Here is a 15,446-nt window from a genome sequence, read left to right on the forward strand (position 1 = left end):
AGTCAGGGTGGGTTTGATTCTATAACAGGCAAGGCAATACCAATGCTGCTGCTATTAGAAGGATCATAATGTTCCCTATCAGAGTTGCAATGGCAACCAGCACATCGAGTCATTGTAAATGCAGAAATGTTCACGGTGCTGTACATGTTATGTTATTCTCCGGCCACTTCAAAGCAAATTTAAAACCACCTCAAACATTTTTTTCATTACAGTACTAGTAGTCACATAGACATACATATATGGCGCTACATGTATGGCACTACATGTACGCATGGCGCTACAGTGAACTTAAGACAAAAGCTCCATTTCCCAGCGACGGGATTAAAAATCAAATCTCAACGAACTTAAATGCATTTACAGAAGTTGGCAAATAGGAAACAAAATGAACATATGGAAAGTTGATGGAATAAGGCTGTTTGAAGTGGGTACCTTCTTTCCATCAGTCAATGCAAATCTGATCAAGCTTCTTTTTGGAACTGCAATCCCAGTCACCAGCAGTACTGAGCATGCTTCTGCTCAGCCCATTAATTCCGAAGTAAGGGTATAAACAATAGGGAAATCAAAATCAATGATGATATGTAATAAATGGAAAGCATTTTTCTAAAGGAACTGGAATACATGTTTCCATGTGGCCATTCTGCTGTTCCTAAACAGTATGATTTTATGGGAACTCAAGATGAATCTTCATAGCAGACTTTGGCATGAACTGAGCGGAAGCATGCTAATACTGCTGGTGACACCGTGACTGGGTTTTCAGTTCCAAAAGGAAACTTGATCAGATTTGCATTGATTGATGGAAAGAAGGGATCCATATATTCCATCAACCTGCTTTATTTCAACCAGAATGTGCCTTTTGCATCCATTTTTTCTGGATTGCCAGGCAATGTGACTGAAGATACGGTTCTGAAATAAAAATTATTAATTGTTAATATGGTGCATGTTTGCACTTAAAAGTTTGGAAAACTAACCCCCACTAGCTTTAATTTTATGATAAAGTACTAGAGGCATATTTCTTAACTATGGTGAAGGTATAAATCAAACATTACAACAGGATGACACAATCTTGGCTGTTCTAAATGCTAGTAGCAGCAAAAACAAACACTCCTGACAGGTCCACTTTGAATTTGAACCCAAGGGATTGTCACACTCACAGTTGACGAATCAGGTTTCTCTTCAGTTCTCAAGGCTCAATCTCTCATAATAAAGAAAAAATAAACCATGTTTCAGAGCTGGAAGGAAAGTCCACAGAGTGGAACTAATTTGGACATACCCTAAACATCCTTCTGTGCAATCAAAAAACAAACAGAAAATTGCTGTAATATTCTGGGGGTTATCCAATACACTTTGTCTGGGAGAAGATGCCATAGACATAACAAACATAATACAAGAAAGATGTGACCTGTAAATATCATGTGCTTATTAAATGGCAAAGAAACAACAGGTCACTACAGGTCGCAGGAGTCAAGGTAAGGTCAACAAGGTCATCACAAAGGTGAGGCACCTTGTCCCGGAATGGTTGGAGAAAATTTCTTTATTCGAAAAAATTACAAGACATTTAAGATGTAAGAAATATTGTGAAGTAAGATTGTAGTACATTAGAATACTGGCACTTCGGTATTGTAAACTAATACTTTCTCCCTCAGTCAGCAGATGGATTGTCACTTCAGAAAGGCTTTTCTAAATAAGCTTGAAGACCACAAGAATCAATTTTATTCTCTGTAACTAGTGTAAGGATGACATTAATTGTACTGTTGGTTAGTATAAATCATGCCTCGGATGCGGTTTGCAAATTCAGTCATGGTATGTACTCAATGATGATACATTTAGCTGCTTTACATTATATGACTCTTTCCAAACACAACATGCATGTGTATACTGTATGGACTGAACATACTCAGTCAGCTTAGCACTTCCAAGGAACAGTCACTGTGACTATAAGGTCTTAAAGACAGATTTATGGCAAAGACAATATGTCTGCTTGTCAACATGTGGAAAAGAGTGGCTGAAGCAGTAGGAGGCAGACAACATGCAGTTTGAGAAACTGGAATCTGTCTCATTTGATTAAATTACACACACAATTATCTATTTCGTGTTATGTGCTAGTGTAGGCAGTATTGCGCATCATATGTACCTGAATCCAATAAAGTATGCACTAAATGATTGTATATATAGATTGGCTGTGCTGAACTTTCATTGATAGATATTCAGATAAACAGAAAAAGTACAATGACGAAATTCAATTTCCCAGAACAAATCCATCATGTTTACACCTCAATACTACTAAAAATTATACATCTGGGATCCTGAGTTCCATTTTCAGACATGTTACAGAATACCAGATGTCAGAATGTGCACAAGTCAAAGAATTGGCAACGGCCCAAGTTTTAATGGTATACAGGAAAGGCATTAAGATTTCCGTGACCCATTTCAATTCTGCAGCAGCAAATTCCAGATAAGGGCTGGCCAACCTTATACATTCTCATGTAATTCTGTTTCCTTGAAGGATGGAAAGCATAAGATAAATATACCTGTAACTGTGGCGGAGACTTAAAGAAATGTCATAGGGTTTTGATGCAGGGAACTGTTGAACCTGCTTTAGCAGTGTTATTCACTTATCGAGACAATAATAGACTGGATCAAATAACTTTAAGGTATATATGACATTGTAGGCAATATAATGTTATATATTAAAGTTTTACATTGAAATTTACACTCACAACAAGCTTAGGAAGTGGCCTGGATACAAGGCATGCATTAGACAATGTGGCAGACTGAGTAAACTATACATGTTCCCTCTGTGGTTGCTGGAGGAAACAGGATGAACTGTCAGTTGCATGGCAGAAATGATTCACATACCTCTACAATCAACATCATGCACGTGCACTTGGCAGCGATTTACTTACAAAGCTTCATAGAAGTGGACAAAAGGGTTTTGTAACAGTCTGATTGAACAGGTCACATACAAACATGACTTTTCATCCTCGGATATCTGTAATTTACAATAAAGAAACAGTAATTCTCTTCGCCAAGAACAGAAAACTTTCACAGAAAATTTACATTCAAAATTACATTTATTAAAAAAAGAAACTTTTGTGCATGACTGTACCGTGTACATTTCAACAAATTCAAGATAACATCTACATTGTACCAGCTATAGGCTATAAAACTGAAGAGAGAACATTTATTTCAGCAGGTGATGTTTTTTTTTAATCCTTTCCTCTTCTGGCTCATTCATTATTCATTCATCAATATAGATTACTATGGAAAGTTCTAATAATGGATTAAAACTAAACTAATAGAGAAAGAAATATCTTGACCGATGTGGTGATATAAAAAGATATGACAAAATGTAGTGATAGAAAAGTTGGTTGACTGGTCAACTTGATTATCACTTTAATTACTGACCAAAGGGAGTTGGATCAATTTCCAAGGAGTTGGACCAATTTCCAACCACACCTTTCAAGAAGTACAAAGTAGCATTTTGAACAGGACTGCCCCATCCCAAAACTTGTACACAGACACATTCTGACAAGATTCCCCTCCCCTAATCCCTGCTGATGGACATGATGGACTAACTGCTGACTGAGAGATGGTCCCATCTGTCTCCCATTGTTTATCTGGTTGACAGGCCACAAGTGATGTAAGCCTGCTGCTGACCTCTGAGGGATAGGTTTTCAGTAGATGGACAGGAACAAGTTGGGAGGAGATGGAGGAGTACAAACTCATTAGTAATCTTGGTAACTTCAAAGGTTTGCAGCTTCTCTCTCTCTCTCTGTCTCTCAGAGTCTCTCTCTCTCTCTTTCTCTTCAGTGGAAGGTTGGTAAAAATACTTTTTGGAGCACTTTTGATGATGACTACAGACTTAAAAAAAAACAACTCATACATCACAATAATCAAAACTGTCAAAGAAGAACACTCAATGGAACAATCAAATCTGGTCTATGAAAGTATTGGTCACCACTGGCAGGATTTCTTAAAAAATGCTCACGTCAATGGGGAAAAATCATCTACATGTATGGGACCTCCAAAAATTAAGTGGCTACATTTACCTACCATACGGCCCTACAGGTTTGATGTATTGCATAATACATTCATTGTTTTCCAGTCAGCAGCAAAACTATCTAACAGGACTTAACATACTTAGGTCCTTCCTGCCTGTGTCCTTGGATATCCCACTCTCCATGAAATAGGAGACGTGGTAGACAGGCATGGTAAAAATGCGACCCACAGTCAACCCATGTAAGGAGGCCATGCCAAGCTGCCACCAGTCCCAATTCAGCACTTAGTTTTATCAGTTCTCAGGCAAGCAGGGAAAATGCTCCCCCTTTATAATATTATATCACATTGATACAAAATAATGTCATGGCTGCGGCAAACAGTGCTGAGGTTATGTCTTAAATCAAAACTGTTGTACCTTTTATGGTATTATCAATATTGAAAATTCATTTCTCTCAAAATCAGGTCTTGTAATTCTAAATGTTATCACATTTTGATTGCTGAATTTGCAGACGGTTGATAACCATCTGACAGCATTCTCTGGTGCAAAATTAAGTGTATGCTTTGGACATTTTAAACTGTAACACATCATGATAGCACATTAGTTGGAACTGTGAAGAACATGTAGAAAAGGGCAGATAATATGGTACATCAAAGAAAACAATGCCCTGCAATCCACCAATCAATTTATAACTATAAGACAGAACATCTTTATATGTATGCTTAAATACAAATACATATTTCTAACTTCCTTTCTTAAACAATTAGGTTGATGAATTTTCTGCTGGAATTCTCTGAAGCTTTCTGATCTTTTTGCAATGTTCACTTATTATGTATCAGTATGAATTTAGCATGTACAGAGTAGGGGCACCTGGACTATGCCACAGGTTAAGCAAATAGGACAAACATTTTTAAACGAACCAATTCAAGGCAACATCAACTTCATGTAAATTCAATCTGCTACAAAACTGCTTTAATGAAGACTGACTTTCAAAGGTGTAATGATAAACATATGAATTAGCCTTTCATACATTCTATTGCAAAACAATGGAAGGGCTATTTCAATATCCTTGTTTCCTCTCCTTGACACCCTTTGGGAAGTAATAATATCTACTGTGGCCTTGGTGGGTAGCTTATACAACATAACTATGTGACCTAGACAGCATAAGGAGGCCACTTCTCCAAACAGGCCAAGGTAGGCAATATCACATTATCAGACTGAATACTTGGTTCACACTCCATCTTTGTTCAAGGGTGTCATACTGGCACCCTTTAACAGACAGGAGAATATCTACTTAATTACCTTTGCCAGAATGGCTAAGGTTATGTTTTGGGCTTGTGAGTCTGTGTGTCTGTGTGTCTGTCTGTCTGTCTGTTAACAGCATAACTCAAGAAGTCTTGGATGGATCCCGATAATATTTGGTAGGTGGGTAGGGGTCGGGAAAACGAAGGTCAAGTTTGATAATGGGCCCCCTAGCGGCTTGCTAAGGTACTGCAGCAGAACCTCAATTTTTGATATCTCCTGTTCTGGACATGCTGTGTTCATGATTTTTGAGTGGTAGATAGCCCTCGAGGCAGAGAGTAAGTGCTGTGAGTTTGGGCCCCCTAGCGGCTTTTTTTGGAACTGCAGGCACTGGTTTCCTTTCAAACTTTGGACGAGAATAACTCTACAACGTGTTGACGGATCGTCATGATTTTTGGTATGTAGATAGAATGAGTGATGACGTACATAATGGTATACTAATTATGCAAATCAACAGCTAATTTGCATAATTAATGAGGAAAATTTATAAATCCACTGCATTCCATGATAGGACTTTCAAACTTGTCACATATGTAGCTGGGAAGGAGAGAAATGTCGATAGATATCAATCATGCAAATGATGGCCTCATTTGCATAATTAATGAGAAAATATGAACATGTTGACGGATCATCATGTTTTTTGGTATGTAGGTAGCGTAAGTAAAGACCTGCATAATAAGATACAAATTATGCAAATCAACAGCTAATTTGCATAATTAATGAGGATATTTTATAAATTCACTACATTCCATGATAGGACTTTAAAACTTGTCACATATGTAGCTGAGAAAGAGAGAAATGTCAATACATTTTTATCATGCACATGATGATCACATTTGCATAATTAATGAGAAAATATGAACGTGTTGACGGATCGTCATGATTTTTGGCATGTAGATAGCCTAAGTGAAGACTTATATAATGTGATACTTATTATGCAAATTAACAGCTAATTTGCATAATTGATGAGGAAAAGTTCATAAATCCACTGTATTCCATTAAAGTTTTCACATATGTAACTGAGAAAGAGGGAAGAGAGTAAGAGGTGTATTTAAAGACAATAAGTCAAGAATGGATTAAAGGATCATCATGATTTTGGTATGCAATTCGATATCAATTAATTGTAACTTGGGATCTAATTTGCATGATCAATGCTGAAATTTTATAAACCAACTCCAAGCATATCATTATAAAGAAAATGAAAGGAGTAACGCATTTGTCTACAGACATCATTCTACATAACAAACCTGGTTTATTTGGCAAAGGTATGTGTTCGTGGAACTCTAGTTCAAAATGAAATAATTCTACACACATATACATCAAATGAGGGAAGAGGAAAGGGTCAGATAAAATATAACTGAGATACAGATAACACCATTTAGAGATATTGCAATATAAAGAGAAGCATTCTCTTTCCATTTAGATTTACATGTAAAACTCAAATGTAGATACCTACATTATGGGGTCAAACCTGCCCAAGACAACCACCCAGTGGACTGAACTGTTTTGGACAGGTTGTCTGCCTGAATAGGAACATTATTGAAATACAAAAAAAATTCAAGTTTTCAAAGGGGTTATAGAACTTCAGTGTACATGTACATTTTGTAATTCTAACTAAAATATAGCACTATTATATTAAGGAAAAGTTTGTTCTTTTGCCAAACATCATCTGATTTCTAGCCTCTCTTTGAATTCCCTCTCTCCCTTCTATATCCAGCCATCACTCTTTCCTTACATTCACCCCCAATTCCTGCTCCTGTTTCCCCCCTCATGTCTCTTCCCTTCCCCTCCATGTGAACACTTGAACCTGAAGCTAAACTCTACACAAATCTGCTGACCCTGTCTATTAGCTATGGACTCCAGCTGGGTACCAGACAGCCGGCTCCTGACCTGCTGACATTTCCACACAGTCCCATGTTTCTCCCTGGGAGGTGTGCAGATACGTGCTGTCTAAGCTCAGCTAGATCAACATGTTACAACATTCTAAATACACGAGTATTTATCCTAGCATATAACAGTCACAACCTGTAGTACTGTGCAACTCACAGGGTTTGCCTCCAGGACTAAAGAGTAAAGTATTAATGCTAAAGCAAAGGGACAGGTGGATTTCAGAAGGTATTTTTGGTGGTGATTATTTTTAGAAAATAAAAAAACGGTAAGACGAACTAATGTACATCGTTGCATAACAACAAATATATTTTTCAGATGGACTAAAAAAATATGAAGACGATAATGAAAGAATAAGTGACCACAGGCACTCCCAGGCTTTAGCCTCAGTAATAAATTAGCGTAACAGCTTTCAAATTTACTGCTAGGTTCTAGTAAAAAGCTTATCTACCATTAAGTGCAAACACCTTGAGTATGTGTTTGTGTGTGAATACTCAAGAGTTAGAGCTGAGTAATATATTTGTGTAAATCAGCTCTGCCTGAAAACAAAGGTGTGAAAGGACAGTCATATTCTTACTAATTTGCAATAATAGTAATATTCAAACCGTCCATTGCAACATTCACACACTATATTTTATATGAATGCAATGAAGATAAAAGGAGCTGAAAAAGCATCTACATGTAGCATTAGTATAACCTATATTTACTACATGCTCTAAAAACTATCATTCACACTGTCACAGGCAATATTTTTGCCTGTGTCCCTAGAATTAGAAAGGAGTATGTTTACATATAACATGACAACCTCCTGGCTAAAAGGAAAATGGCTTGGAAATGTTGAATCACTTAAGTTTTCAAGATGTTTAGAAAATATAGCATATAAAAGTCAACTCGAAAAAACTTTGGGACATTCAGGTTTAGAGGTCTAGTTGACTGTTACAAATTGGCAGCCAGTTCACTGAGCAAGAATAATGACCTCCAGGCTATAATCACAGTATACATAACCTGTTGTGAGGCAAAGATTACTTACACCTACATACACGATACAATGTGAATTCAAACTTATATCTTATATGAACTTGATTGATGATGTTGCAAGTTTATACATTTGTAATCAAGCAAATATGATTCATTATGGCTGAAAATTTTAAGCATTAGACATCATGATCAAAGTAAAAAAAAGAAAGCTCCTTTGAATATACAATGTGACCGTGAACCTGATTCCACCTTAAGCAACACTTCCGTATCAAAGGCTGGTGTTTGGGCAGTGGGGCCCACACACGGTGGTAAATATTTCACTTAGAACTGGAAGCTATCCTTAATGTCAAAGGGAACGTGATATTCTCTAATACATGTTTGTATGGCTTCTATGGGCAGGGGTGCCTAAGCATTTGCACGAACCCTATGAAATTCGTACGAATATTATGTGATACACACGAATCATTATGCGAAAACGCACGAATATTATGAAAATCGCACTAATCACTATGTGATTCACACGAACCTTATGTGATTTGCACGATCCTTATGCAAAAACGGCGGCCGGGAGGAGGCATGATTTTGAGCGTTTCTACCCGTGATATTTATATTTCAAGGCATGGAATGGACATTTACCGTTGCAAAGATGTATTTGATAGCCTGTGAGCTACTGTTTTGCTTCATTTCGGCGTGTTACATCGTATTTTCCGTCGCCGTCGATCGAAGCCGCCATCTTGAAAATCCCGCTCCGTCTGTCACGTGACCCCGGCAGTGGTTGCGCAATTTCGCATAAGGATCGTGCAAATCACATAAGGTTCGTGTGAATCACATAGTGATTCGTGCGATTTTCATAATATTCGTACGTTTTTGCATAGTGATTCGTGCGAATTTCATAATGTTCGTGCGTTTTCGCATAGTGATTCGTGTGTATCACATAATATTCGTACGAATTTCATAGGGTTCGTGCAAATGCTTAGGCACCCCTGATGGGAGCAAGCCTGAAGGTATATTTCCACAATCTGAAATGTCACTGAGGCAAAAAATCAGGTCTACCGTGACATAATTACACCATACATGAAAAAGCTATTCAAAAAGCAATGTCATATAAGTTATGTACTAAATGTAAGCAAATAAATTCTCTAAAACAAGTAACTTTAAATCCTTAAAGGTACATAGCTTTCTATGTTGAGAATGCAGGCCCAATGTGTGGGGTTGGGGACCTTAATTGATTTCAAACGGCACTGTTCTCACAAGTACAGTGGAAGCCGCTTAATTGCACACCCAATTTGCCAACGAATCCCGTGCAATTATCCGGCGTGTGCAATAATGCGAAGTTGCCCAGTTAGCCCATACCGCCACGGGATTTGGGGATTCCGTGCAATTGACCGAAGTGTGCGTTTATCCGACGTGCAATTAACTGGCTTCCACTGTATAATTTTTTCCAGCACAACCTTTATTGCTTTAACAAGGCAGAGTGGAATGATCATGGCAATTTTCCATCTATTTGCAGGCTGAACGAAACAGAAAAGATTTAATCACAATCATGGTACTGTTGGGAGAAGTGTTACAAGACTGTTCTCCAGAAATAATATCTGCCAAATGGCTACATTGAGTAAATCTATGCACTCATTTCTGGTGTCATAAGATAATCCTGATGTAAAACGTAACCATCTGGAGATTTTCAATGTTTAATCTTCAAGTGTTTAGAATAGGAGAGAAGATTTTACCATATAAAATGTTCTTTTTGGTGCATAGTACCCAAAATCTTGACATCTGCTTGAAAATCACAGATGTCAGTGCTTAGTGTTAATCACATATTGATGGATCATTGTTGGGTTTTGTACACATGTGTTATTGAGCTGTGCATAAACACATAAACAAACATGTGCAAAGAAGCAACATTAGGAGCATGTACAGGAAGTGGTTGCGAATGCCTGTCATACATTATGAATGAATGCATATTATATTTGTTACTGGTATATACAAAACTTAACCTAAAATCTGTACCGTGGGGATGGTAATTCACTACTACTAATTGTATGAGGTCAGGGGATATCAAAGTCCACAATTGTCCTGTTATGGTTATAAATTCGAACTAGCTTGAAATGAGTGAGCATAAGAATTTAGGTAGGAAAAAGACCATAGAGATGTCTCGCAACTTAAAAATGTAGTCTTCCCAGGCCTTTACTATATGTAACATTTTTTTCTAACATCACCATTGCTCCTGTATAGAATTTTTTTTCACTATTGCTCATGTATAGACTGTATTTATGTCCATTTGATAATACAATATAATTCGAGAAAATCACAAAAGAACACAAATTACATGTCGTACACAATGCTGACTGTCTCCTGGTGACAGCAAATATCATCACAGAGCATCACCTGTGGTCTTGGTCATCTTCCCATAAAAGGCTATGAGTCAACAGGTGTGTAGATTTGACACAATGTGATGCAATACCTTATAGGGGTACACGAAAGGACTAGATAAAATATGTCATGATCTTATTTCATTTAAGCACAATTACATGAGCAACTTAGCTTGACAACATGTAGATTGCTAAAGAATGAAATTATTGATCGCGAACACAAGAGTCAATATTTGTTTTCTGCATTTTTGATGAGTAATGCCTCAGTGTGGTTTCCATCACACAGTGCTGTTTGTTGACATAGTATTACCAACTATCAAATGCCGCATGCAAACTGTCAAGTTACCTTTATATGCCTACATGTTTTTTTTTGCTTTTTTGTACACTTGCAAAGTCATTAATACTAAAATATTGCATTTTAGGAGACCTTTTAGGATGGGGGCATTTTGTTCTTCAACTTTTGTTCCGGGTTTAATTAGCCTGGTTACCATCCGGATAGTAGTTCGCTCCTATGTTCGCTTCTGCTATCCATATAGTGTATAATGAATGTCAGAGCTAGAAGCGACTGTATATAGTACATAATGAACGTCGGAGCGAACTACTTTCCGGATGGTACCCAGGCTAGGGTTTAATACGTTGCCAAGGGAAATGGCTACAAACAGATCAATAATTTATAGCGGCACATCAAAAATGATAACAAGGTATATTCATTGAATAAATCTAGTATAAACTCTGCTGAAGCGGAGCACTTAAACTCTAGAAAAGAGCTGAAACTAAAGCTCATCATGCAGGCGTCCTGAACCAGGAAATTCCTGCCACAAAAGGTCTGTTTTCCTCACCTTTGTGTCTCGGTCAGGGTACGGCAGGGCTAGCCACGGCATCGTCGCGTAATACTCATCAAAGCTGGCTTGATCTTTATCAGACGACACGAAGATGATCTCGAAGTTCTTGCCCATCTCGGTGATCTTGAAGTCCTTGTAGAACTCGGCCAGTTTGGGCGTGAATGCCACGCACGGCGGGCACCAGTGCGCCGAGAAGTACAGCCCCAAGTACCGCCCCTCCCCCAGCAGCGACTTGGTCTCCACCGACTCCTTCTCGCCAACCTTTCTCTGCAGGTTGTCACCCAACAGCTTCAACAGATCAGACCAAGGATCAGACATGATTCTGATTCTGCTGACGTTGTTTTCCGATGTTTGAAAGCAGAAATGCCAGTTTTTATACCGTTCCGAATTACCGGGTTTCCTCAGATAGACACTGAGTCATCTGTGACTTCTCGTCTGCCACTTACTCCCGTCATGCTTTGCGGTTCGACTCTCGCGGGAAATTTGATTTTTACCATGGAGGTCATTTTATCTCGAAACAGACAGTGTTGTGATTGTTTTGGGCTATCTGTCTGTCTGTCTATCTGTCCGCCAATTTTAGGATGGTGTACTGGCTCCTGTGTATGTCTCTGTTTCACCGTGGCTACTTTCTATGGTTGCCGAGCAGCTGTAGTAAGCATTTTTCAACGTAGCGCTCCCAGCAATGTTTCGTAAAATTGCATTTTATCTAAGAACGTCCGTCACATGAACGAATTCGACCATAGGTGGAGATGAAATTCCAGTCAAACACTGGTACTTTGAGCCTGACTGAGCCAATCCTACCAAAAACCTTCAGTTCCTACAACGAACGTTTGGGGGCGCTAGCGCTAAGACATGACGTATAATAGCATAACAATAAAGCATGGCTCACCATGAATAAAGTCACTGTTCTCGGTCTTTTTCTACATTATGGGTTGATTCTACCTTATTACATCATTACACTTCACAGCAATATTCACAGCGTATGGATACGACTTTGACGCGAAGTAAGGACGTCTTGAAATATGCGCACTTCCCACCGCCGCCTGAGTTGCCCGACATTTTATATAACTCTCCGGCGAACAAAAGTGCGCTTTAGACAAATGTTCGAACGCGTTCGGTGGTTCGCACGAATCGTTACTGAAGTTTGTTGAAAGTCCCCGCTACGCTCTAACGTTAACGCCGCAACGGTCGATTCGGAAATCTACGGCCGGCTTACTTCCGGTAGGCTACCCAGAAGTAAGTGAATTTGATCGCGGCTTACGTTGGCGTTGTTAATTAGCGCTAGAAATATGATAAAATGACGCAGATAAGTTGGAAATAAGTTACAAATGTCAATCTGACTAGTCGACTGGAGATTTTTAAGTCCAGAATATTTGAAATTTTGGCGCCAAAATTCACATCTTTTCTACTTTGCAGACGACACCTATGGAGCGCCAACGGTGTCAAAAGAAGAAAAATCGTCGCGAGGAAAGAAAACGCGGAGAGAGATAAAAGAAACCGCGCGAGAGGAAATAAACTACACCCGTCAGAGGGAAAACAAAAGAGGGCGCGAGAGGAAAGACGGACATTTGGTGATGGATGGGAGTAAATGCTTAAACAACGTTACTGATGACTTGGATATCATAGATTACCTCTGACAGCATCTCTCTGTGTGTGTGTTTGTATGTATATGTGTATGTATGTGCGTATGTATCATGTATGTGTGTGTGCGTATGTGTGTGCACGTGTGTGTGTATGTGCGTGCGTACAATGTATTTCGTGACTAGTTATTATGACCGGCCGTGCATGATGAGTGCTTGTGTACACTGTGTTCATTTGAACGCATAAGTAAAATTGTTAAACAGAATCGCTACCCCAGCATTGCACATGTACATTTGCCAGTCTAAGTATACTATGCAGACATCACTTCATTCAATAGAATTGTATTCATATCGAATATACAATAATTTTCTCTAATCATTTGACAGAAAGTTATTACCGAGAGTCTTGCTTGTCATATATGCATATAAGGTACTTGCTCTTGCTCTCTTTCCGACAGACACACACACACACACACACACACACACACACACACACACACACACACACACACACACACTAACAAACAAACAAACTCGCATACACTCAACAACAATGTCGATGGCATGCTCTCACATAAAGTAATCTTGCCACGATTTTCTCTCCCGTAAAGTATCCATTCTCCCAAGCACCGTTACACGATATTCCTCTCCCACAAAGTATTTTCTCTCGCGCTAGATATTTTCTGTAGGGGAGAAAACATCTTGCGCAAGATAAAATATTTTGCGGGATGGAAAATATCTTACGTGAGAGATAATACTTTGCGGGAAAGTAATATCTTGCGAGAGGGAAAATATCTTTCGCGAGAGAAAATATTTTGCAGAAGAGAATAGAGATCTTACGCGAGAGATGATACTTTGCGCGAGGGAAAATATCTTGCGTGAGAGAAAATACCTTGCGGGAGAAAACAAATCTTATGTGAGAGAAAACACCGACTATTTTGCAGACAGTCGTCTAAGCCTACACAAACACCATTAAAGAACTGTGTATCTGGATGATTAAGAAGTATAGCAAAGTGTGATCTTGATGTGGGTAAAATGGTGCTTTAACATTTGAAGGATAATGCATGAAACACAGTTCCATGTGTCTAGTATGTTATAGATATGCATCGCATCATACATCGCAAATCATGATTGTTGCGGTTACAACTGAGCAAGAAAGTCCAGCCTTTCCTCAGCCGGGATTGAATGAGAATTTAAATCAACAGATGTTGTCCTAAACGTCTACAGGTGCCTTATTACGATTGGCATGTCAATAGGGCAAACAATTCTTATTGAATGGGGCATCCTGCCAAAAGGCTGGACCTATTTCGATAATAAATAGTACGTGTGTTTTAATATGGCTCGCAATTAAATTATCACCTAACTTTACCCACCACAGGCATTGATTTTACAACAACAACATTTTATTCATGTCATTATGATAATGCAGTTTCATCTCGCTCACGTTCTTCTTTCGCCTGACGTGCCTGATTATTATTCCTATCCCCCTGGCGTTTATTTCCTCCCGCCCAGGATTTGTCCTCGCTCGCAGCAAGTCAGCCAGCGCGAGCGAGAAGTAAAAACACCACATGCAAACGCGAGAAATTACTTTACCGAAATCAAGACCCAGAAGTAAGATAGACCTCACACTCGCATTGTATATTTTAGGATTTGTATTTAGTACAAACAAACGTTTTTCTTCCCAGTTTGCACCCATCGATCCCTTTTCGCGGCGTTGTCTTTCGCGTGTGCCTGTGATTTTGTTTCCTCTCTCTCGGCGGAAACGATGATGATGATTTTTCCTCTCTCTCAGCGAAAACGATGATGATGATTTTTCCTCTCTCTCGGCGAAAACGATGATGATGATTTGCGAGCGAGGAAAAAAACCGCATGCAAGCGCGAGAGAACAAATCACCGCGGGGGAAAGAAAATCGCATGCAAACGCGAGAGGTGATACTGACCGCTGACGTCACGCCCCCTCAGACGTGAACAGGATTGCTTCAGCCACTGGTCCGCTACAACATGCAACACTGAGCTCAGGTATAAGAGTCTGTTTATATAGGCCTTACAACTACATGTGACCTGCACTATGAGACATAAATTTGCTACAAAATAACCGAGTCATGAAGAAGATTTGTTGGTTGTTTGGTAGCCGTAATAGGCGTAAATAAAGTAGGGAGGCGGGCGAGGGTAGGGCGTCCCTTCGCCCCCCTCCCACTCAGATATTATACAGTAGAAGCCATGAGTTAATTGCCCAACGGATTAACACACACTTCTGTTAGGCAGTGCAACAGGCAGTACAATTAAGCGGCTTCTACTGTGTACTAGTACTTTTAGGAAGGGCATGGCATTGGCGCAAAATACAGGGAACCCAGCATCTATAGAGTCACAGTCACAGTCTAGCAAAATATTGTTCACTGTATTATAGCAAATGATAGAAATTCCCTCTTCATATAAAACAGGTTCCAAGTTTTGGATACAGTAGAAGCAGCTTAATTGCACGGCCTATTTG

General features: G+C 39.1%; 1 protein-coding gene and 1 long non-coding RNA gene across 2 annotated transcripts in view; one reads left to right on the plus strand and one right to left on the minus strand.

Moving 5' to 3' along the window:
• LOC118425912 (nucleoredoxin-like) overlaps positions 1-11,825 on the minus strand; it is a 22,340-nt gene extending 10,515 nt beyond the window's left edge. The window contains exon 1 of the mRNA XM_035835067.1: positions 11,373-11,825. Within this exon, the coding sequence (XP_035690960.1) occupies positions 11,373-11,693 (321 nt within the window). The 5' untranslated portion in view covers positions 11,694-11,825. The remainder of the gene's footprint in view (positions 1-11,372) is intronic.
• Positions 11,826-13,635: 1,810 nt separating this feature from the next.
• The window catches only part of LOC118425282, a 2,976-nt gene continuing 1,165 nt past the window's right edge, over positions 13,636-15,446 (plus strand). Inside the window, exon 1 of the long non-coding RNA XR_004832290.1 lies at positions 13,636-14,974. This is a non-coding gene — a long non-coding RNA (uncharacterized LOC118425282). The remainder of the gene's footprint in view (positions 14,975-15,446) is intronic.

The sequence above is a fragment of the Branchiostoma floridae genome, chromosome 11 (assembly GCF_000003815.2).
Source record: "Branchiostoma floridae strain S238N-H82 chromosome 11, Bfl_VNyyK, whole genome shotgun sequence".
NCBI lineage: Eukaryota > Metazoa > Chordata > Leptocardii > Amphioxiformes > Branchiostomatidae > Branchiostoma > Branchiostoma floridae.